The sequence below is a fragment of the Oncorhynchus kisutch genome, linkage group LG27, assembly GCF_002021735.2.
Source record: "Oncorhynchus kisutch isolate 150728-3 linkage group LG27, Okis_V2, whole genome shotgun sequence".
NCBI lineage: Eukaryota > Metazoa > Chordata > Actinopteri > Salmoniformes > Salmonidae > Oncorhynchus > Oncorhynchus kisutch.
This window is the reverse complement of record NC_034200.2, coordinates 34,401,369-34,423,224: the sequence shown is the minus strand read 5'-3', so window position 1 is coordinate 34,423,224 and position 21,856 is coordinate 34,401,369. Positions and strand designations below refer to the sequence as shown.

General features: G+C 43.5%; 1 protein-coding gene across 5 annotated transcripts in view; it reads left to right on the top strand.

Annotated features, from left to right (window-relative positions):
• LOC109871839 (SH3-containing GRB2-like protein 3-interacting protein 1) overlaps window positions 1–21,856 on the top strand; it is a 65,966-nt gene that overhangs the window by 35,864 nt on the left and 8,246 nt on the right. For all 5 annotated transcript variants that reach the window (XM_031806941.1, XM_031806944.1, XM_020462853.2 and 2 more), the window contains 6 exons: window positions 5,561–5,624; window positions 5,839–5,939; window positions 6,092–6,172; window positions 20,391–20,459; window positions 20,657–21,397; window positions 21,671–21,792. In XM_031806941.1, coding sequence (XP_031662801.1) covers window positions 5,561–5,624; window positions 5,839–5,939; window positions 6,092–6,172; window positions 20,391–20,459; window positions 20,657–21,397; window positions 21,671–21,792 — 1,178 coding nt within the window. The remainder of the gene's footprint in view (window positions 1–5,560; window positions 5,625–5,838; window positions 5,940–6,091; window positions 6,173–20,390; window positions 20,460–20,656; window positions 21,398–21,670; window positions 21,793–21,856) is intronic.

The window sequence follows — 21,856 nt, the reverse complement described above, 5'->3', positions numbered from 1 at the left end:
AGCTTTTAGAGAGAGGTTTAGTGCTTTTATATTCAATCATCTCAACCCACCCAATTCATATTCATTATGTAGATAGGCACTCTTTATTTTGTCTGGTTTAGTGTCCCAGATAAAGCTAAATATTTTTTGCTCATATGATTTGAAAAACCATAAGTAAGTGAGTAAACTGAGATATGACTAAGGAGTTAATCAGGTCAATTTTTTCCATATATAGACAGGTATTTACCTCTCCATGGTTGCAGGATCTTGTCTATTTTTACAAGTTTTCTATTGAAATTCATTGTGGAGAGCTTATTTATATATTTTGTGATATGAATACCAAGTATGTCTACTTCACCATCAGCCCATTTGATTGGTAAACTACTGGGTAATGTAAATGTTGTATTTTTTAAAGATCCAATATGTAATATTGTACACGTAGCATAATTATTGTACACCTATTCAGAGAGTCCAGAAAACGTATCTAGATCTTCAGTGAGACATTGCAGGGATCTAACTTGCAGACTTAATATAAAACTTGAGTCATCGGCATACATGGCCACCTTTGTTTTTAAGCCTTGTATTTCTATTCCTCTCATGTTGTTATTGGATCTGATTTTAATAGATAGCAGTTCAATGGCCATAACGAATAGATATGGTGACAGCGGACACCCTTGTTTAACTCCTCTTGACAATTCAAAGCTCTCTGAGAAGTAGCCATTATTTACTATTTTACACCTGGGGTTGCTATACGTTATTTTTTTTACCATTTTATAAGTGAATCACCGAAACTGAAAAAATCCAGGCATTTATAAAGAAAATCCAGTCTTACTTTATCAAATGCCTTTTCAAAATCCGCTATAAATACCAGGCCTGGCTTCTTAGATGTTTCATGATGATCTATTATTTCTAGTAGTTGTCATATATTATCTCCAATGTATCATCCATGTAAAAAACCTGTCTGATCAGGATGAACAATACCTGGTAAAACACTTTAAATTCTGAGTGCTATGCATTTCGCTAGTATTTTTGCATCACAACATTGAAGTGTAAGGGGCCTCCAGTTTTCTAGATGAACTGGGTCTTTATATTTTCCCCCTTGTTATAATAATAGAGAAATCAGACCTTCCTGCTGAGTACCTGACAGACTACCATTTCTATAGGAGTAGTTAAAACAATCTAACAATAGAGTTTATAGTATATCAAAAAGGCTTGATATACCTCTACCGGTATGTCATCAAGCCCTGGGGTTTTTCCAGACTGAAAGGATTGAATAGCCTCAAAGTTATTCCTCTGTTATTTCTCTGGCCTTCGCGCTGATCTTTCTGTACATTTGTTAACCTTTTTGGGATAGGGGGCAGCATTTTCACTTTTGGATGAATAGCGTGCCCAGAGTGAACTGCCTCCTACTCTGTCCCAGATGCTAATATATGCATATTATTATTAGTATTGGATAGAAAACACTCTGACGTTTCTAAAACTGTTTGAATGATGTCTGTGAGTATAACAGAACTCATATGGCAGGCGAAAACCTCTGAAAAATCCAACCAGGAAGTGGGAAATCTGAGGTTTGTAGTTTTTCAAAGCTTGGCCTATGGAATACACAGTGTCTATGGAGTCAAGTTGCACTTCCTACGGCTTCCACTAGATGTCAACCATCTTTAGAAACTTGTTTCAGGCTTCTGCTATAAACGAGGGGGGAATGGGAGCTGAATGAGTCAGTGGTCTGGCAGAGTGTCTCAGGCTCGTGACGCGCGCTCCCGACAGAGTTAGCTCTCGTTCCAGTGCTTTTCTCCTGACATTGGAATTCTCCGGTTGGAACCTTATTGATGATTTATGTTAACTTCCTATGGTTAGCGGCACCCCCCCCCAAAAAAAATTCGGCTGAAAAGGCAGCGCGGGAAATTCAAAAATATTTTTGGGAAATATTTTACTTTCACACATTAACAAGTCCAATACAGCAAATGAAAGATAAACATCTTGTTAATCTACCCATCGTGTTCGATTTTTAAAATGTTTTACAGCGAAAACAATTTTTGTTTTATTCCCTTGCCTGTTTGCCTGTGAGCCAATGCCACAGATGTTAGAAAATTGAGACAAGATATTATGTGTGTCGTAAATCTGAGTAGGTTGATGTGTATGATATTGGAGGATGTGATTTAGTGAGAGTGTGTACGATGTCTGTATAAGAGTAAGATGGTTGAGTGTCTACGTGTGGAACGTAGTGCTTATAGCCTTAATATTCAGGATGATAATTAATCCATATCGTATCACCGTCATGGTTGCATCATAATTACCTTTAACATCATTGACAAACATATCATATGATCATGAAATAGACCTTGCATATACTATGCCCACGTCCTCTAGTATAGCTGTGGGGCTTAAAGTCTGAATTTATTACAGCCTCATTTGCAAGACATCAACAATGTACAGCAACATTTTTAGGCGTCACTGCAGAACACCCTCCAACACCCTCCACCTTCCAAGACTCGAATTTCATATACTTTTCAAGACATCAATGTAGCAGTGGAACAAACATATCATAATCATTTGATTTGATATCAGAATATACTTCCAATAAAATGTATCAATGTAGGTTACAGCAGAACACATATTATAATGTATTGGCCTCCTACCTATGTGTTAATATGAAGCACATATTCAGATTAACTTCACAGTACAGAACAAGTTTGTAAAAGAAAAAGATCTTCCTACCTTAGTTTTCCAAAACTTCCCACAACACAACCATTTCCTCTTGCATCTTCTCCTCCCTATTTCTTGTTTTGTTCCTGGTGTCTGCGACACATCTGGGTCCTTTAGCAATCCATGACCACACATAGGGGACTGGGTTGAATTTGGTCAGGGGTGGGCCGACAAGGTTCAGAAAGAGTAGCCGTTATATGGTGGAGGTATGCAGAGAGGTGCGGGTTGAGGTGCAAATCAGATTCATTTGAGAATGTCCCCGCTAGCATTCTGCACTGTAGATGGGGATGGTGCTGAGCGCCATCAACAGCTCTTTAAGTCCATCTGGAATGTCCCTTCATCATTACCATCAGTGTCCCTGTACTGCCTGTAGGTGCGTATAACCTTATGTGGACTGTCAATGCCAAACCGCTGCCAGAGAGATTCTATTCTACACCTTCAGCTCCTCTATGAATTGGCTGTTTCCTGTCCACCGCCCGTCCTCCTTGAGAGAACATTCTAGCCTCCATGTTCCTCGCCAAGCTCTCGAAAAACTCCCTCTGATTAACGACTCTGTCGCTGGGTCTTCCACGATTCAGTTTGAAACCTTGGAAAGAGTTTACGGACAATTCCAGCAGATAAATTCTCCAGTTCCACAAGATCAATAAACATGTTTGCTGGTACATCCATATCTGCCAGCTGAAGTCTGACGTATACCTTCAAGGCACTCTTTTTTTTATTCAAACTAGTAGCCTCATCAAGCATTAGGCTGATTTTGGGAGAGCACTGTACTATCCTTTCAAATAGTTTTTGCTTCATTTCGGATTAAATATGTTGCTGTATTTTGGAGCAAGCAACATTGGAAATCGAGAATTCTCCCCATGTTAAGTCCATTTAACTCCTGACAGTCAATTACTTGCTCAAAACCGTGAGCGGGCCTGTGACGTTTAGTTTCCTTCTGAAGACTCTGGCTGTAGTGTCTGTTTTTATTTGAAGTGTTAACTACAACCTGTGTTAAGGTGTTCGTCTTTAGCCTTGTCTTCAATGTGTGCTGCTGCTAAATGGGCCTTGATTTGGGCATGTTCAGAAACCTTTTTTCGGGAGGGCTCTTTGTTGCTTTTTTACAGCAGAGGATGTTACTGTACATTTCACCTACTCTTTTGCTAGTTTTATCCCTCCAGTCTTTTCTGGGCCTCAACTCTCTACCTTTTTGAATGTTGTACAGCCCAGCTTTGAATTTGGCTTGACAAGCCAGGGGTTCTAAGTTTGCTTGGTCTTAAACTGAGTCTCCGTCCAAATTGAACTGGGCACTTCGTCGGTGGATGCTCTGTACCCCTGCTCCCTGACCTCCTCTCCCGCCGAGTCTGACTCGCTAGTAGGCCTACTAGCTAGTGGAGGTCCCGGTTGTGATGCTGAACTGGTGGGATAAGCAACGCTGCTAGCTAAGACAACGCCATCAGGAGCAGTTTGCTCCTCACTCCTCTCACCCGGCACTGACAGTTCTTCGGCTTGTTTTGGGTTCGATTCATCATATTTATTTTTTGACATTAAAAACTTTATCAAAGTTGATTCCCTTTTCTTATTAATTTCTGATTTGGCTATCCCTCAGTTTACCTAGGGACCTCTTCACTAGCTGACCACCACTGCCAAGACCTGTTTCAAGATCAGTTACTTACCCCGCCAGCCTGCCCCATAACCTATATGTACAAATAAGAGAGCAGGTCTGAAATTAGAATGATTGCACAGAAGGATCACCGTGCATTTACATGAAGGTTTTTCTGGGAGGCAGGAGACCACTGCTCTAGAAAGTTGAGTGAAGTTCAATCTCGTGCTTCTCTCTGTGGGCTGATATTTCTGTGAGGCAGTCCTGGGGTGTAAGGACCAATGCTGGAGACGAGAAGCGAGTACAGGGAGGGGGAATAAAACGACATTACGACAATAATGCTGACACGGGGAACAAAACTGAGGAACAGACATATATTGAGGGGGCTATCAACAACGTGAAGGTGTCCAGGTGAGTCCAATGAGCACAGATGCGCGTAATGATGGTGACAGGTGTGCGTAATGAAGGGCAGCCTGGCCCCCTCGAGCGCCAGAGAGGGGAAGCGGGAGCATGCGTAACATGGGGAGCTACTGCGCTTTTACGCAGCTTGGAGGGAACATTGGTACTCAGTAATGTGTTGTATTGAATTTTCCGCGAACATAACACTTTGTATTCAGGACAAAAAGTTAATTGCTTTGCCTCATCAGTCTTCTCCTATCACAGACATTAAACGATGTAACTGTTAAAGTCTCCATTGGCCTCATGGTGAAATCCCTGAGCGGTTTCTTTCCTTCTTTTTTTTTACGCGGATAGGTGACCTTCTTTGCGTGGCATTGGAAAACTTCCCTGGTCTTTGTGGTTTAATCTGTTTGAAATTCATAAAAAAATCATGATAAGCACTATTATTGCACGGAGAGTGAGTCCATCCAACTTATTATGTTACTTGTTTAGCACATTTTTTGTCCTGAAGATGCCATAACAAAGGGGTTGAATACTTATTGACTCAAGACATTTCAGATGTAATTTATTTTATGAATTTGTAAAAAATTTGAAAAACATTATTATTCCACTTCAACATGATGGGGTATTGTGTGCAGTGACAAAAACAATCTCAATTTAATCCATTATAATTTCCTGATGTATCACAACAAAATGTGGAAAAAGTCAAGGGGTGTGATTACTTTCTGAAGGCATTATACTTAGATGCAAAAATTCCACTATACTTTTGAGCTATTCTATAAGAGATGAAGAACTCAAGCAGTGAAGACCTCAGTACACATATATTAATATATGATATAGTATAATATGATGATATACTGTATATAATCTAATATCACTGGTTGTTCTTTCCAGGTGAGGAGATCGCCAGACCCAGACGCTCCACCCCTACACCAAGACCCGCCCCCGAGACACAAAGGTCAGAGTTCAAAACTGTGCCAACGCTGACACAGCAAACAGGATACCATATTTGCTATGTACTGTATTGATAGAATTTGTGTTGGGTCTGATAAATGTTTTGTTTGGGAAAACAATTCCGCTATTAAATTCAATTAAGTAACAAAATACAAGTACATCGCTGAAATCTTGAAAATCAGAGTTTTAAAATCACATTTACATACCATCTCTTCCAGTGAGAGAGTATCCCAGAATCGCAGAGCATCCCCAGCTTTCTTCGGGCCTTCTCATGAGACGACCTATGAGACACACAGATACGATAGTAACAGAAATGATGGTAACTCTCACAAGAATAGTCTTTCTGACTGGATGTGTGTCTTTGTGTTTTTACATAATGGTATCTAAATGTGTGTCAATAGTTTGTTACGTTTGTGCATCATATCCCACTGAGGTGTGATTAACCATGTTTATATCCTTTGTCTATCATAGTAGTCTGTATAGAGGCTGATGCATGGTGTGACTCCAGACCAGACTCTGACTCCCCTTTGACCAGAAACTTTCCCACAGGAGGTAAGCCCCCACTATATCATTTATATCAGTCATGATTGTGCTATTATATGACATTTGCTAACACAACGGTGGGCCTCATTTAAATCAGCTTTTTGTCCGCATATAGCCCACAAGCCGCCAGTTTGAGACCAATGTTATAGTCAATAGTGTGTTACTAAGTATTAAAGGGGCAATCAGCAGTTTATACATCCATTTTTGGACTTATAAATGATTTATATGTACCCATTGATTATTGAAGAATATAACTTAGAAATGCATCATGAGCTGTAGTTCAACCGTCTAACCACATCAGAACCCAAAATATAAGCTTGTTTTACTCCAATGTTTGTAAACAAAGTAAATGTGAACAAACACCATATAGCTTCAACACATGCTTAAAACTGCACTTCTGATATCATGGATGGCCAGTCCTTGCATTCATAGCTGTCTTTGAATTTGAGAGGGGTTCCATTTCTCCAGCCTTCGACTGAAACAATGGTGTGTAGTACGCGTTGTTATTGTTTCAACTGCTGACTGCTGCTTTAAGTAAGTCTATAGACTGACCTAGTGTCGTTTGACCCAAATCAAATCAAATCAAATTGTATTTGTCACATGCGCCGAATACAACAGGTGTAGACTTTACCGTGAAGTGCTTACTTACAAACCCTTAACCAACAAAAAAATAGAGTTAAGAAAATATTTACTAAATAAACAAACAAAAAAATTGAAAGTAACACGGTACCGAGTCCATGTGCGGGGTTACAGGTTAGTCGAGGTTCATTTGTAAAGTGACTATGAATAGGTAATAAACCGTTAGTAGCAGCAGTGTATAAACAAAGGGGGGGTTCAATGTAAATAGTCCAGGTGGCCATTTTATTAATTGTTCAGCAGTCTTATGGCTTGGGGGTAGAAGCTGATAATTAAGGAGCCTTTTGGTCCTAGACTTGGCACCCCTGTACCGCTTGCCGTGCGGTAGCAGGGAGAACAGTCTATGACTAGGGTGGCTGGAGTCTTTGACAATTTTTTTGGCCTCCCTCTGGCACTACCTAGTATATAGGTCCTGGATGGCAGGAAGCTTGGCCCCAGTGATATACTGGGCCGTACGCACTACCCTCTGTAGCGCCTAACGGTCAGATGCCGAGCAGTTGCCATACCAGGCGGTGATTCAACCGGTCAGGATGCTCTTAATGGTGCAGCTATAGATCTTTTTGAGGATCTGGGGACCCATGCCAAATCTTTCAGTCTCCTGAGGGGGAAAAGGTGTTGTCTTGCCCTCTTCACAACTGTCTTGGTGTGTTTGGACCATGATAGTTTGTTGGTGATGTGGACACCAAGGATCTTGAAACGCTCGACCAGCTCCACTTAAGCCCCATCGATGTTAATGGGGACCTGTACGGCCCTCCTTTTCCTATAGTCTACGATCAGCACCTTTGTCTTGCTCACATTGAGGGAAAGGTTGTTGTCCTGGCACCACACGGCCAGGTCTCTGACCTCCTCCCTATAGACTGTCTCATCGTTGTCGGTGATCTGGCCTAGCACTGTTGTGTCGTCAGCAAACTTAATAATGGTGTTGGAGTCGTGGGTGAATAGGGAGTACAGGAGGTGACTAGGCACGCACCCCTGAGGGGCCCCAGTGTTGAGGATCAGCGTGACAGATGAGTTGTTGCCAGGATCCAGTTGCAGAGGGTGGTGTTTAGTCCCAGGGTCCTTAGCTTAGTGATGTGGGCACTATGATGTTGAACGCTGAGCTGTAGTCAATGAACAGCATTCTCACATAGGTGTTCCTTTTGTCCAAGTGGGAAAGGGCAGTGTGATGGTGTTCCGGCATGATGGTGTTGATGTGAGCCATGACCAGCTTTTCAAAGCACTTCATGGCTACAGACGTGAGTGCTACGGGCGGTAATCATTTAGGCAGGTTACCTTCGCTTTCTTGGGTACAGGGACTATGGTGGTCTGTTTGAATATGTAGGTATTACAGACTCGGTCAGGGAGATGTTGAAAATATCAGTGAAGACACTTGCCAGTTAGTCCGCACATGCTTTGAGTACACGTCCTGGTAATCCGTTAGGCCCCGCGGCTTTATGAATGTTGACCTGTTTAAAGGTCTTGCTCACATCGTCTACGGAGAGCGTGATCACACAGTCGTCCAGAACAGCTGATGCTCTCATGCATGCTTCAATGTTGCTTGCCTCAAAGTAATTATAAAAGGCATTTAGCTCGTCTGGCTCGCGTCACTGGGCAGCTTGCGGATCGGTTTCCCTTTGTAGTCTGTAATATTTTTTAAGCCTTGCTACATCTGACGAGCGTCAGAGCCGATTTAGTAGGATTCAATCTTAGTCCTGTATTGACGCTTTGCCTGTTTGATGGTTCGTCTGAGGGCATAGTGGGATTTCTTAATAGCGTCCGGATAGTGTCCCGCTCCTTGAAAGCGGCAGTTCTAGCCTTATTTCTGTGCGGATGTTGCCTGTAATCCATGGCTTCTGGTTGGGAAATGTACATGCAGTCACTTTGGGGACGTCGTCGTCGACGCACTTATTGATGAAGCCGGTGACTGAGGTGGTATACTCCTCAATGCCATTGGATAAATCCCGGAACATATTCTGTGATAGTCCAGTCTGTGATAGTCCTGTCTGTGACAGCCCAGACAGTCCTGTAGCGTAGCATCCGCGTCATCTGATCACTTCCATATTGAGCGAGTCACTGGTACTGCCTGCTTTAGTTTTTGCTTGTAAGCAGGAATCAGGAGGATAGAATTATGGCCAAATTTGCCAAATGGAGCACAAGGGAGAGCTTTGTTTGTGTCTCTGTGTGTGGAGTAAAGGTGGTCTAGAGTTTTTTTCCTCTGGTTGCACATGTGACATGCTGGTAGAAATTAAGTAAAGTTTTCCTGCATTAAAGTCCCCGGCCACTAGGAGTGCCACTTCTGGATGAGCATTTTCTTGTTTGCTTATGGCCTTATTCAGCTTGTTGAGTGCAGTCTTTGTTCCAGCATCGGATTGTGGTGGTAAATAGATGGCTATGAATAATATAGATGAGAACTCTCTAGGTAGATCTTATGATCTACAGCTCATCATGAGGTATTCTACCTCATGCAAGCAATACGTCAAGACTTCTTTAATGTTAGACATCGCGCACCAGCAGTTATTGACAAATAGACACACACCCCACCCTCGTCTTACCAGACGTAGCTGCTCTGTTCTGCCGATGCACGGAGAAGCCAGCCAGCTCTATATTATCCATGTCGTCGTTCAGCCACGTCTCGGTTAAACATAAGATATTTCCATTTTTAATGTCCCATTGGTAGGATAGTCTTGATTGTAGATTGCCTGGTTTGTTTTCAAAGGATTGCGTTGGCAATCCTTATCAAATCAAAATCAAATCAAATGTATTTATATAGCCCTTCTTACATCAGCTGATCTCAAAGTGCTGTTCAGAAACCCAGCCTAAAACCCCAAACAGCAAGCAATGCAGGTGTAGAAGCACGGTGGCTAGGAAAAACTCCCTAGAAAGGTCAAAATCTAGGAAGAAACCTAAAGAGGAACCAGGCTATGAGGGGTGGCCAGTCCTCTTCTGGCTGTGCCGGGTGGAGATTACAACAGAACATGGCCAAGATGTTCAAATGTTCATAAATGACCAGCATGGTCAAATAATAATAATCACAGTAGTTGTCGAGGGTGCAGCAAGTCAGCACCTCAGGAGTAAATATCAGTTGGCTTTTCATAGCCGATCATTAAGAGTATCTCTACCGCTCCTGCTGTCTCTAGAGAGTTGAAAACAGCAGGTCTGGGACAGGTAGCACGTCCGGTGAACAGGTCAGGGTTCCATAGCCGCAGGCAGAACAGTTGAAACTGGAGCAGCAGCATGGCCAGGTGGACTGGGGACAGCAAAGGAGTCATCATGCCAGGTAGTCCTGAGGCATGGTCCTAGGGCTCAGGTCCTCTGAGAGAGAGAAAGAAAGAGAGAATTAGAGAGAGCATACTTAAATTCACACAGGACACCGGATAAGACAGGAGAAGTACTCCAGATATAACAAACTGACCATAGCCCCCCGACACAAACTACTGCAGCAAAAATACTGGAGGCTGAGACAGGAGGGGTCAGGAGACACTGTGGTCCCATCCGATGATACCCCCGGACAGGGCCAAACAGGAAGGATATAACCCCACCCACTTTTCCAAAGCACAGCCCCCACACCACTAGAGGGATATCAACCACCAACTTACCATCCTGAGACAAGGCCGAGTATAGCCCACAAAGATCTCTGCCATGGCACAAACCAAGGGGGGAGCGCCAATCCAGACAGGAAGATCACGTCAGTGACTCAACCCACTCAAGTGACACACCCCTCCTAGGGACGCATGAGCACCAGTAAGCCAGTGACTCAGCCCCTGTAATAGGGTTAGAGGCAGAGAATCCCAGTGGAGAGGGGGAACCGGCCAGGCAGAGACAGCAAGGGTGGTTCATTACTCCAGAGCCTTTCCGTTCACCTTCACACTCCTGGGCCAGACTACACTCAATCATATGACCCACTGAAGAGATGAGTCTTCAGTAAAGACTTAAAGGTTGAGACCGAGTCTGCATCTCTCACATGGGTAGGCAGACCATTCCATAAAAATTGAGCTCTATAGGAAAAAGCACTGCATCCAGCTGTTTGCTTGGAAATTATTGGGACAATTAGGAGGACTGCGTCTTGTGACCGTAGCATACAGGTAGGTATGTACGGCAGGACCAAATCAGAGAGATAGGTAGGAGCAAGCCCATGTAATGCTTTGTAGGTTAGCAGTAAAACCTTGAAATCAGCCCTTGCCTTAACAGGAAGCCAGTGTAGGGAGGCTAGCACTGGAGTAATATGATACATTTTTTGGGTTCTAGTCAGGATTCTAGCAGCAGTATTTAGCACTAACTGAAGTTTATTTAGTGCTTTATCCGGGTAGCCGGAAAGTAGAGCATTGCAGTAGTCTAACCTAGAAGTAACAAACTCATGGATTATTTTTTCTGCATAATTTTTGGACAGAAAGTTTCAGATTTTTGCAATGTTACGTAGATGGAAAAAAGCTGTCCTTGAAACAGTCTTGATATGTTCGTCAAAAGAGAGATCAGGGTACAGAGTAATGCCGAGGTACTTCACAGTTTTATTTGAGACGACTGTACAACCATCAAGATTAATTGTCAGATTCAACAGAAGATCTCTTTGTTTCTTGGGACCTAGAACAAGCATCTCTGTTTTGTCCGAGTTTAAAAGTAGAACTTTTGCAGCCATCCACTTCCTTATGTCTGAAACACAGGCTTCTAGCAAGGGTGATTTTGGGGCTTCACCATGTTTCATTGAAATGTACAGCTGTGTGTCATCCGCATAGCAGTGAAAGTTAACATTATGTTTTCGAATGACATCCCCAAGAGGTAAAATATATAGTGAAAACAATAGTGGTCCTAAAACGTAACCTTGAGGAACACCGAAATGTACAGTTGATTTGTCAGAGGACAAACCATTCACAGAGACAAACTGATATCTTTCCGACAGATAAAAGCTAAACCAGGCCAGAACGTGTCCGTGTAGACCAATTTGGTTTTCCAATCTCTCCAAAAGAATGTGGTGATCGATGGTATCAAAAGCAGCACTAAGGTCTAGGAGCACGAGGACAGATGCAGAGCCTCGGTCTGACGCCATTAAAAGGTAATTTACCACCTTCACAAGTGCAGTCTCAGTGCTATGATGGGATCTAAAACCAGACTGAAACATTTTGTATACATTGTTTGTCTTCAGGAAGGCAGTGAGTTGCTGCACAACAGCTTTTTCCCAAAAATCTGAGAGGAATGGAAGATTCGATATAGGCCGATAGTTTTTTAATATTTTCTGGGTCAAGGTTTGGCTTTTTCAAGAGAGGCTTTATTACTGCCACTTTTAGTGAGTTTGGTACACATCCGGCGGATAGAGAGCTGTTTATTATGTTCAACATAGGAGGGCCAAGCACAGGAAGCAGCTCTTTCAGTAGTTTAGTTGGAATAGGGTCTAGTATGCAGCTTGAAGGTTTAGAGGCCATGATTATTGTCATCATTGTGTCAAGAGATATAGTACTAAAACACTTGAGTGTCTCTCTTGATCCTAGGTCCTGCCAGAGTTGTGCAGACTCAGGACAACTGAGCTTTGGAGGAATACGCAGATTTAAAGAGGAGTCCGTAATTGGCTTTCTAATCATCATGATCTTTTCCTCAAAGAAATTAATGAATATAAAGCCATCCTCACTTGGGGAATGCTGCTTTTTAGTTACCTTTGCGACAGTATCAAAAATAAATTTTGGATTGTTCTTGTTTTCCTCAATTAAGTTGGAAAAATAGGATGATCGAGCAGCAGTGAGGGCTCTTCGATACTGCATGGTACTGTCTTTCCAAGCTAGTCGGAAGACTTCCAGTTTGGTGTGGCGCCACTTCTGTTCCAATTTTCTGGAAGCTTCAGAGCTCGGGTATTTTCTGTATACCAGGGAGCTAGTTTCTTATGACAAATGTTTTTCGTTTTTAGGGGTGCAACTGCATCTAGGGTATTGCGCAAGATTAAATTAAATTCCTCAGTTAAGTGGTTAACTTCTTGGCGCACCCATCCTGTTAGCGGGATCATTTTTGTCAACATCCGCTGAATTGCAGAGCGCCAAATTCAAATTAAATTACAAACAATATTTAATTTTCATGAAATCACAGGTGCAATATAGCAAAACACAGCTTAGCTTGTTGTTAATGTCAGATTTCAAAAAAGCTTTACAGCAAAAGCTATCCAAGCGTTTATGTTAGGACATCTCTCTCAGCAGATAAAACATTACAAACAGCTAGCAGCAAAGTAGATTGGTCACGAAAGTCAGAAAAGCAATTAAATGAATCGCTTAACTTTGATGATCTTTGGATGTTTGCACTCACGAGACTCCCAGTTACACAATAAATGTTCCTTTTGTTCCATAAAGATTATTTTTATATCCAAAATTCCTCCATTTGGTTGCCGCGTTTTGTTCAGAAATCCACAGGCTCGAGCGGTCACGACGGGGCAGACGAAAATGATATCTGTAAAGTTAGTAGAAACATGTCTAATATTTTATAATCAATCCTCAGGTTGTTTTTACAATAAATAATACATAATATTTCAATCGGACCGTAGCTTTTTCAATATGAGAGAGAGAGAAAATGTTTGCTCCAAGCTGTTGCGCATGCAAAACGCTGCTGGCACCCAGCCATCCACTGACACGATGTGATCGTTCTCGCTCATTTTTCAGAATAAAAGCCTGAAACTATGTCTAAAGACTGTTCACACCATGTGGAAGCCATAGAGAAAGGAATCTGGTTGATAACCCTTTAAATGGAGGGAAGGCATGCAATGGAATAGGGAGATTCGTTTCTCTTAGACACTTCCTTGTTGGATTTTCCTTAGATTTTCGGCTGCAATACCAGTTCTGTTATACTCACAGACAATATTTTGACAGTTTTGAAAACCTTACAATGTTTTCTGTCCTAATCTGACAATTATATGCATATTCTAGATTCTGAGCCTGAGAAATAGGCAGTTTCACTTGGGTACGTTTTTCATCCAAACATCAAAATACTGCCCCCTACACTCAACAGGTTAACTGATTTTTGTCCTCTGGAAGGGCATCAAGGAATCTTTGTGTTGTCTGAGAATTTTTGATGCTCCTTGATTGGGGTCTGAGTAGATTATTTGTTGTAATAAAATGGTGGTCTGATAGTCCGATAGTTCCTCATAGGATTATGAGGAAAAACATTAAGGTCCACAACATTTAAACCATGGGACAAAACTAGGTCCAGAGTATGACTGTGACAGTGAGTAGGTCCAGAGACATGTTGGACAAAACCCACTGAGTCGATGATGGCTCCGAAAGATTTTTGGAGTGGGTCTGTGGACTTTTCCATGTGACTATTAAAATCACCAAAAATTAGAATATTATCTGCTATGACTACAAGGTCCGATAGCAATTCAGGGAACTCAGTGGCCCAGGAGGCCTGTAAACAGTAGCTATAAAAAGTGATTGAGTGGGCTGCAAAGATTTCATGACTAGAAGCTCAAAAGACAAGAACGTCTTTTTTTTGTTTTTGTAAATTGAAATTTGCTGTTACCAACACCTCCGCCTTTGCGGGATGCACGGGGGATATGGTCACTAATGTAACCAGGAGGTGAGGCCTCATTTAACACAGTAAATTCATCAGGTTTAAGCCATGTTTCAGGCAGGCCAATCACATCAAGATTATGATCAGTGATTAGTTAATTTACTATAACTGCCTTTGAAGTGAGGGATCTAACATTAAGTAGCCCTATTTTGAGATGTGAGGTATAACGATCTCTTTTAATAATGGCAGGAATGGAGGAGGTCTTTATCCTAGTGAGATTGCTAAGGCGAACACCGCCATGTTTAGTTTTGCCCAACCTAGGTCGAGGCACAGACACGGTCTCAATGGGGATAGCTGAGCTGACTACACTGACTGTGATAGTGGCACTAAGCTGGCAGGCTGACTAACAGCCTGCTGCCTGGCCTGCACCCAATTTCATTGTGGAGCTAGAGGAGTTAGAGCCCTGTCTATGTTAGTAGATAAGATGAGAGCACCCCTTCAGCTAGGATGGAGGCCATCACTCCTCAGCAGATCAGGCTTGGTCCTGTTTGTGGGTGAGTCCCAGAAAGAGGGCCAATTATCTACAAATTCTATATTTTGGGAGGGGCAGAAAACTGTTTTCAACCAGCGATTGAGTTGTGAGACTCTGCTGTAGAGCTCATCACTCCCCATAACTGGGAGGTGGCCAGAGACAATTACTCGATGCCGACACATCTTTCTAGATGATTTACAGGCTGAAGCTATGTTGCGCTAACATCGTTGGTGCCGACGTGGATAACGATATCTCTATACTCTCTACACTCGCCAGTTTTAGCTTTAGCCAGCACCATCTTCAGATTAGCCTTAACGTCGGTAGCCCTGCCCCCTGGTAAACAGTGTATGATCGCTGGATGATTCTTTTTAAGTCTAATACTGCGGGTAATGGAGTTGCCAATGACTAGGGTTTTCAATTTGTCATAGTTAATGGTGGGAAGCTTCAGCGTCTCAGACCCCGTAACGGGAGGAGTAGAGACAAGAGAAGGCTCGGGCTCAGATTCCGACTCGCTGCTTAATGGGGAAAACCGGTTGAAAGTTTCTGTCGGCTGAATGAGCGACACTGGTTGAGCATTCCTACAGCATTTCCCTCCAGAAGCCATGAGAAAGTTGTCCAGCTGCGGGGACCGTGCGAGGGGATTTATACTAACGTTACTATCTTACTTACTGGTGGCACAGACGATGTTTCATCCTTTCCTACACTGAAATTACCCTTGTCTAACGATTGCGTCTGAAGCTGGACTTGCAGCTCAGCTATCCTCGCCGTACGGCGATCGTTCTCCTGTATATTATGAGTACAGTGACTGCAATTAGAAGGCATCATGTTAATGTTACTACTTAGCTTCGGGTGTTGGAGGTCCTGACGAACCACGTCCAGATAAAGCATCCGGAGTGAAAAAGTTGAATGAAAAAAAGTTGAGTGAGGGAAAAACGACAAAATATAAATGGTAATTAAAAAGTTAAAAAAACGTAAAGTTGTCAGGTAGCAAAGTAAGGTTGGCAATAAAACGCACAGCAACACGTAAACAAGTCTGCAAGTTGTGACCGGAAATGACGAGTCCTCCTGCTACATACATCTTCAATAATAATAATAATAGGGACCTGGTGGTTTACCTATTCGTCAGCACCCCATCTTCCTCCCCATCTTCCTCCCCATCTTCCTCCCCCTTTTCCTCCGTCTTTTCTTCAAATCAAATCAAATCCAATTTTATTTGTCACATACAGATGGTTAGCAGATGTTAATACGAGTGTAGCGAAATGCTTGTTCTTCTAGTTCCGACCATGCAGTAATATCTAACAAGTAATCTAACCTAACAATTTCACAACAACTACCTTATACATCTGACTGTGCTGCTGCTCCAGTTTCAACTGTTCTGCCTTATTATTATACGACCATGCTGGTCATTTATGAACATTTGAACATCTTGGCCATGTTCTGTTATAATCTCCACCCGGCACAGCCAGAAGAGGACTGGCCACCCCACATAGCCTGGTTCCTCTCTAGGTTTCTTCCTAGGTTTTGGCCTTTCTAGGGAGTTTTTCCTAGCCACCGTGCTTCAACACCTGCATTGCTTGCTGTTTGGGGTTTTAGGCTGGGTTTCTGTACAGCACTTTGAGATATCAGCTGATGTACGAAGGACTATGTAAATACATTTGATTTGATTTGATTTATACACACAAGTGTAAAGGAATGAATAAGAATATGTACAGTGCCTTGCGAAAGTATTCGGCCCCCTTGAACTTTGCGACATTTTGCCACATTTCAGGCTTCAAACATAAAGATATAAAACTGTATTTTTTTGTGAAGAATCAACAACAAGTGGGACACAATCATGAAGTGGAATGACATTTCTTGGATATTTCAAACTTTTTTAACAAATCAAAAATGGAAAAATTGGGCGTGCAAAATTATTCAGCCCCCTTAAATTAATACTTTGTAGCGCCACCTTTTGCTGCGATTACAGCTGTAAGTCGCTTGGGGTATGTCTCTATCAGTTTTGCACATCGAGAGACAGATTTTTTTTCCCATTCCTCCTTGCAAAACAGCTCGAGCTCAGTGAGGTTGGATGGAGAGCATTTGTGAACAGCAGTTTTCAGTTCTTTCCACAGATTCTCGATTGGATTCAGGTCTGGAATTTGACTTGGCCATTCTAACACCTGGATATGTTTATTTTTGAACCATTCCATTGTAGATTTTGCTTTATGTTTTGGATCATTGTCTTGTTGGAAGACAAATCTCCGTCCCAGTCTCAGGTCTTTTGCAGACTCCATCAGGTTTTCTTCCAGAATGGTCCTGTATTTGGCTCCATCCATCTTCCCATCAATTTTAACCATCTTCCCTGTCCCTGCTGAAGAAAAGCAGGCCCAAACCATGATGCTGCCACCACCATGTTTGACAGTGGTGTGTTCAGGGTGATGAGCCGTGTTGCTTTTACGCCAAACATAACGTTTTGCATTGTTGCCAAAAAGTTCAATTTTGGTTTCATCTGACCAGAGCACCTTCTTCCACATGTTTGGTGTGTCTCCCAGGTGGCTTGTGGCAAATTTTAAACTACACTTTTTATGGATATCTTTAAGAAATGGCTTTCTTCTTGCCACTCTTCCATAAAGGCCAGATTTGTGCAATATACGACTGATTGTTGTCCTATGGACAGAGTCTCCCACCTCAGCTGTAGAGCTCTGCAGTTCATCCAGAGTGATCATGGGCCTCTTGGCTGCATCTCTGATCAGTCTTCTCCTTGTATGAGCTGAAAGTTTAGAGGGACGGCCAGGTCTTGGTAGATTTGCAGTGGTCTGATACTCCTTCCATTTCAATATTATCGCTTGCACAGTGCTCCTTGGGATGTTTAAAGCTTGGGAAATCTTTTTGTATCCAAATCCGGCTTTAAACTTCTTCACAACAGTATCTCGGACCTGCCTGGTGTGTTCCTTGTTCTTCATGATGCTCTCTGCGCTTTTAACGGACCTCTGAGACTATCACAGTGCAGGTGCATTTATACGGAGACTTGATTACACACAGGTGGATTGTATTTATCATCATTAGTCATTTAGGTCAACATTGGATCATTCAGAGATCCTCACTGAACTTCTGGAGAGAGTTTGCTGCACTGAAAGTAAAGGGGCTGAATAATTTTGCACGCCCAATTTTTTAGTTTTTGATTTGTTAAAAAAGTTTGAAATATCCAATAAATGTCGTTCCACTTCATGATTGTGTCCCACTTGTTGTTGATTCTTCACAAAAAAATACAGTTTTATATCTTTATGTTTGAAGCCTGAAATGTGGCAAAAGGTCGCAAAGTTCAAGGGGGCCGAATACTTTCGCAAGGCACTGTACATACAAATATATGAATGAGTGATGGCCGAACAGCATAGGCAAGATGCAGGCAGATGGTATAGAGTACAGTATATACATATGAGATGAGTAATGTAGGGTATGAAAACATTATATAAAGTGGCATTGTTAAAGTGGCTAGTGATACATTTAATTACATCAAGATGGCAAGATGCAGTAGATGGTATAGAGTTCAGTATATACATATGCGATGAGTAATGTAGGGTATGTACACATTATATAAAGTGGCATTGTTTAAAGTGGCTAGTGATACATTTATTACATACATTTTTCCATTATTAAAGTGGCTAGAGTTGAGTCAGTATGTTGGCAGCAACCACTCAATGTTAGTGATGGCGGTTTAACAGTCTGATGGCCTTGAGATAGAAGCTGTTTTTCAGTTTCTCGGTCCCTGCTTTGATGCACCTGTACTGACCTCGCCTTTTGGATGATAGCGGGGTGAACAGGTAGTGGCTTGGGTGGTTGTTGTCCTTGATGATCTTTATGGCCTTCCTGTGACATCGGGTTGTGGAGGTTTGCCCCCGGTGATGCGTTGTGCAGACCTCACTCCCCTCTGGAGAGCCTTACGGTTATGGGCGGAGCAGTTGCCGTACCAGGCGGTGATACAGCCCGACAGGATGCTCTCGATTATGCATCTGTAAAAGTTTGTGAGTGTTTTTGGTGACAAGCCGAATTTCTTCAGCCTCCTGAGGTTCTTCGCCACGCTGTCTGTGTGAGTGGACCATTTCAGTTTGTCCGTGATGTATACGCCGAGGAACTTAAAACTTTCCACCCTCTCCACTACTGTCCCGTCAATGTGGATAGGGGGCTGCTCCCTCTGCTGTTTCCTGAAGTCCACGATCACCTCTTTTGTTTTGTTGACATTGAGTGTGAGGTTATTTTCCTGACACCACACTCCGAGGGCCCTCACCTCCTCCCTGTAGGCCGTCTCGTCGTTGTTGGTAATCAAGCCTACCACTGTAGTGTCGTCTGCAAACTTGATGATTGAGTTCTGTGAACAGGGAGTACAGGAGAGGGCTGAGAATGCACCCTTGTGGGGCCCGTCGGCCCGTCAGGAAGTCCAGGACCCAGTTGCATAGGGCGGGGTCGAGACCCAGGGTCTCGATCTTAATGACGATTTGGAGGGTACTATGGTGTTAAATGCTGAGCTGTAATCGAGGAACAGTATTCTTACATAGGTTTCCCTCTTGTCCAGATGGGTTAGGGCAGTGTGCAGTGTGGTTGCGATTGCGTCGTCTGTGGACCTATTCGGGCAGTAAGCAGATTGGAGTGGGTCTAGGGTGTCAGGTAGGGTGGAGGTGATATGGTCCTTGACTAGTCTCTCAAAGCACTTCATGATGACGGAAGTGAGTGCTACAGGCCGGTAGTCATTTAGCTCAGTTACCTTAGCTTTCTTGGGAACATGAACAATCGTGGGCCTCTTGAAGCATGTGGGAACAGCAGACTGGGATAAGGATTGATTGAATATGTCCGTAAACACACCAGCTAGCTCGTCTGCGCATGCTCTTGAGGATGCGGCCGGGGATGCCGTCTGGGCCTGCAGCCTTGCGATGGTTAAAACATTTAAATGTTTTACTCACATTGGCTGCAGTGAAGGAGAGCCTGCAGGTTTTGGTAGCGGGTCGTGTCAGTGGCACTGTAATGTCCTCAAAGCGAGAAAAGAAGTTGTTTAGTTTGTCTGGGAGCAAGACATTGTGGTCCGCGATGGGGCTGTTTTTTCTTTTGTAGTCCATGATTGACTGTAGACCGTTCCACATACCTCTCGTGTCTGAGCCGTTGAATTGAGACTCCATTTTGTCTCTATACTGACGCTTAGCTTGTTTGTATCCGGTCATGTTTCCAGTCACCTTGCCCTGATGATTAAAAGCAGTGGTTCGCACTTTCAGTTTTGCGCGAATGCTGCCATCAATCCACGGTTTCTGGATGGGGAATGTTTTAATAGACGCTGTGGGTACAACATCACCATCTTCATGCTGATGACGGGGATTTGGGCCTTGTCTTGACAAAGCAATATATCCTTAGCGTCGGACTCATTAAATAAAAAATATTTGTCCAGTTTGAAGTGAGTAATCGCTATTCTGATATCCAGAAGCTCTTTTCGGTCACAAGAGACGGTAGCAGCAACATTATGTACAAAATTAGTTACAAACAATGTGAAAAAACAACAAAATAGCACATTTGGCTAGGAGCCCGTAAAACAGCAACAATCCCCTCCGGCAACATTATATAACAGTGTCACTCTCTTTGTAGCTCCTCCTCCACTTCCTCCCAAGAACATCCAAGCAGCTAGTCAAGGCTATTCTTCGTCTGATTCTTCCGGTAATATTATTTTGCTAGTAACCATAATTCCCATATGGAAGCAGATTCATGCCAAAACTTCAATGGTTTTATTTGTATTTGTTTTGGCATGAATCATCTTCTATATTCCCATGCCTCGTGCACACTTGCCATTGTTCTTTGGACAGCATTGATAGAAGTGAACTCAGGAAGATCTCTGAACTTTTATTTTCCGACAGTTGATTTACACAATGGGAGAATAGTATCAAGCCCTGCCCCCATCTACCTGAACGTCCAATCCCCAGCCTCATACAGAGGTTCCCCCGTGCCTGACCTGGAAGATGTGTTCGGCCCCATGGAATCCTGCCGGATCAATGAGGGCAGGGCCTCGCCCCGATGGGTCAGCTTCAACAGTGAGAGACCACCCCCACCAGAAGAACCGGCCCCGCCTCCGCCCCCTGCCTATCCTCCTCCTGACTCGCCCAACTCCCTCTCTTCCACCCCAGACTCCCCCTGCCTCTCCCCGGGACCTCCTCCGGATGAGCCTCCCCCCTCCCCACCGCCCTATTCCTCTCCCCCCGACTCGCCCATCTCCATCATCTCCATTCCCCCTCCAAATGAACCCGTTCCCCCCCTGCCTCCAGACTTCTTGCCCCCAGACTCCCCGCCGTGCATCGCCATCAATCCTAGTCTGTTTTTGGATGATGATGAGATACTGGAGTACTCCCATGCTCCCTCTACCCCTGCTGCCCCACTGGAATACTCCCCTGCCCCTACTAGTCCCATCCCTCCCCCCCTGCCTGCGGAGCGCTCCCTTCGGGCAGGCATCCCTTCCCCTCTGGTGTTCCTTAGGGAGGAGCAGCCTGACTTTATGTCCTGGCCCCTGGTGCTGACCCCGGGCTTCAGGGGTGTGCCGTCCCCCCTCCTCCCGCCCGCCTACAGGCCCATGGTGTCTTCCCCCGGACCCTGCCCAGGCAGTGGTGAGTACATAGAAATACAATGGGTAGATTACCACTGTAGGAAAACATAGAAATAGAATGGGTAGATTACCACCATAGGAAAACCTATAAATACAAGGGGTAGATTACCACTCTAGGAAACCATAGAAATACAATACAAGTAGAATGGGTAATGCCATCATTGTGAAAATGGAATTTGTTGACATTACTCTATTACAATTGCTATTGGATCTAGAGGTCATGGCTGGTCATAATCTTAATAGGGGTCATAGGTCCTCCCTTTTCCTTTTACAGGCCCCTCCTCTCCACCTCGCCCTGCCACGCCCCTGTCAGGAGGTAGTCCAGTCCCTCCCCCTCTTCCTACAAGGCCCTCCTCTCGACCCAAACTACCCCCTGGGAAACCAATGGGAGACCTGGTATGGCACACTTCTAGACTTAGACTTGTGATAGACACTATTAGAATGTTAGACTTGTGATAGA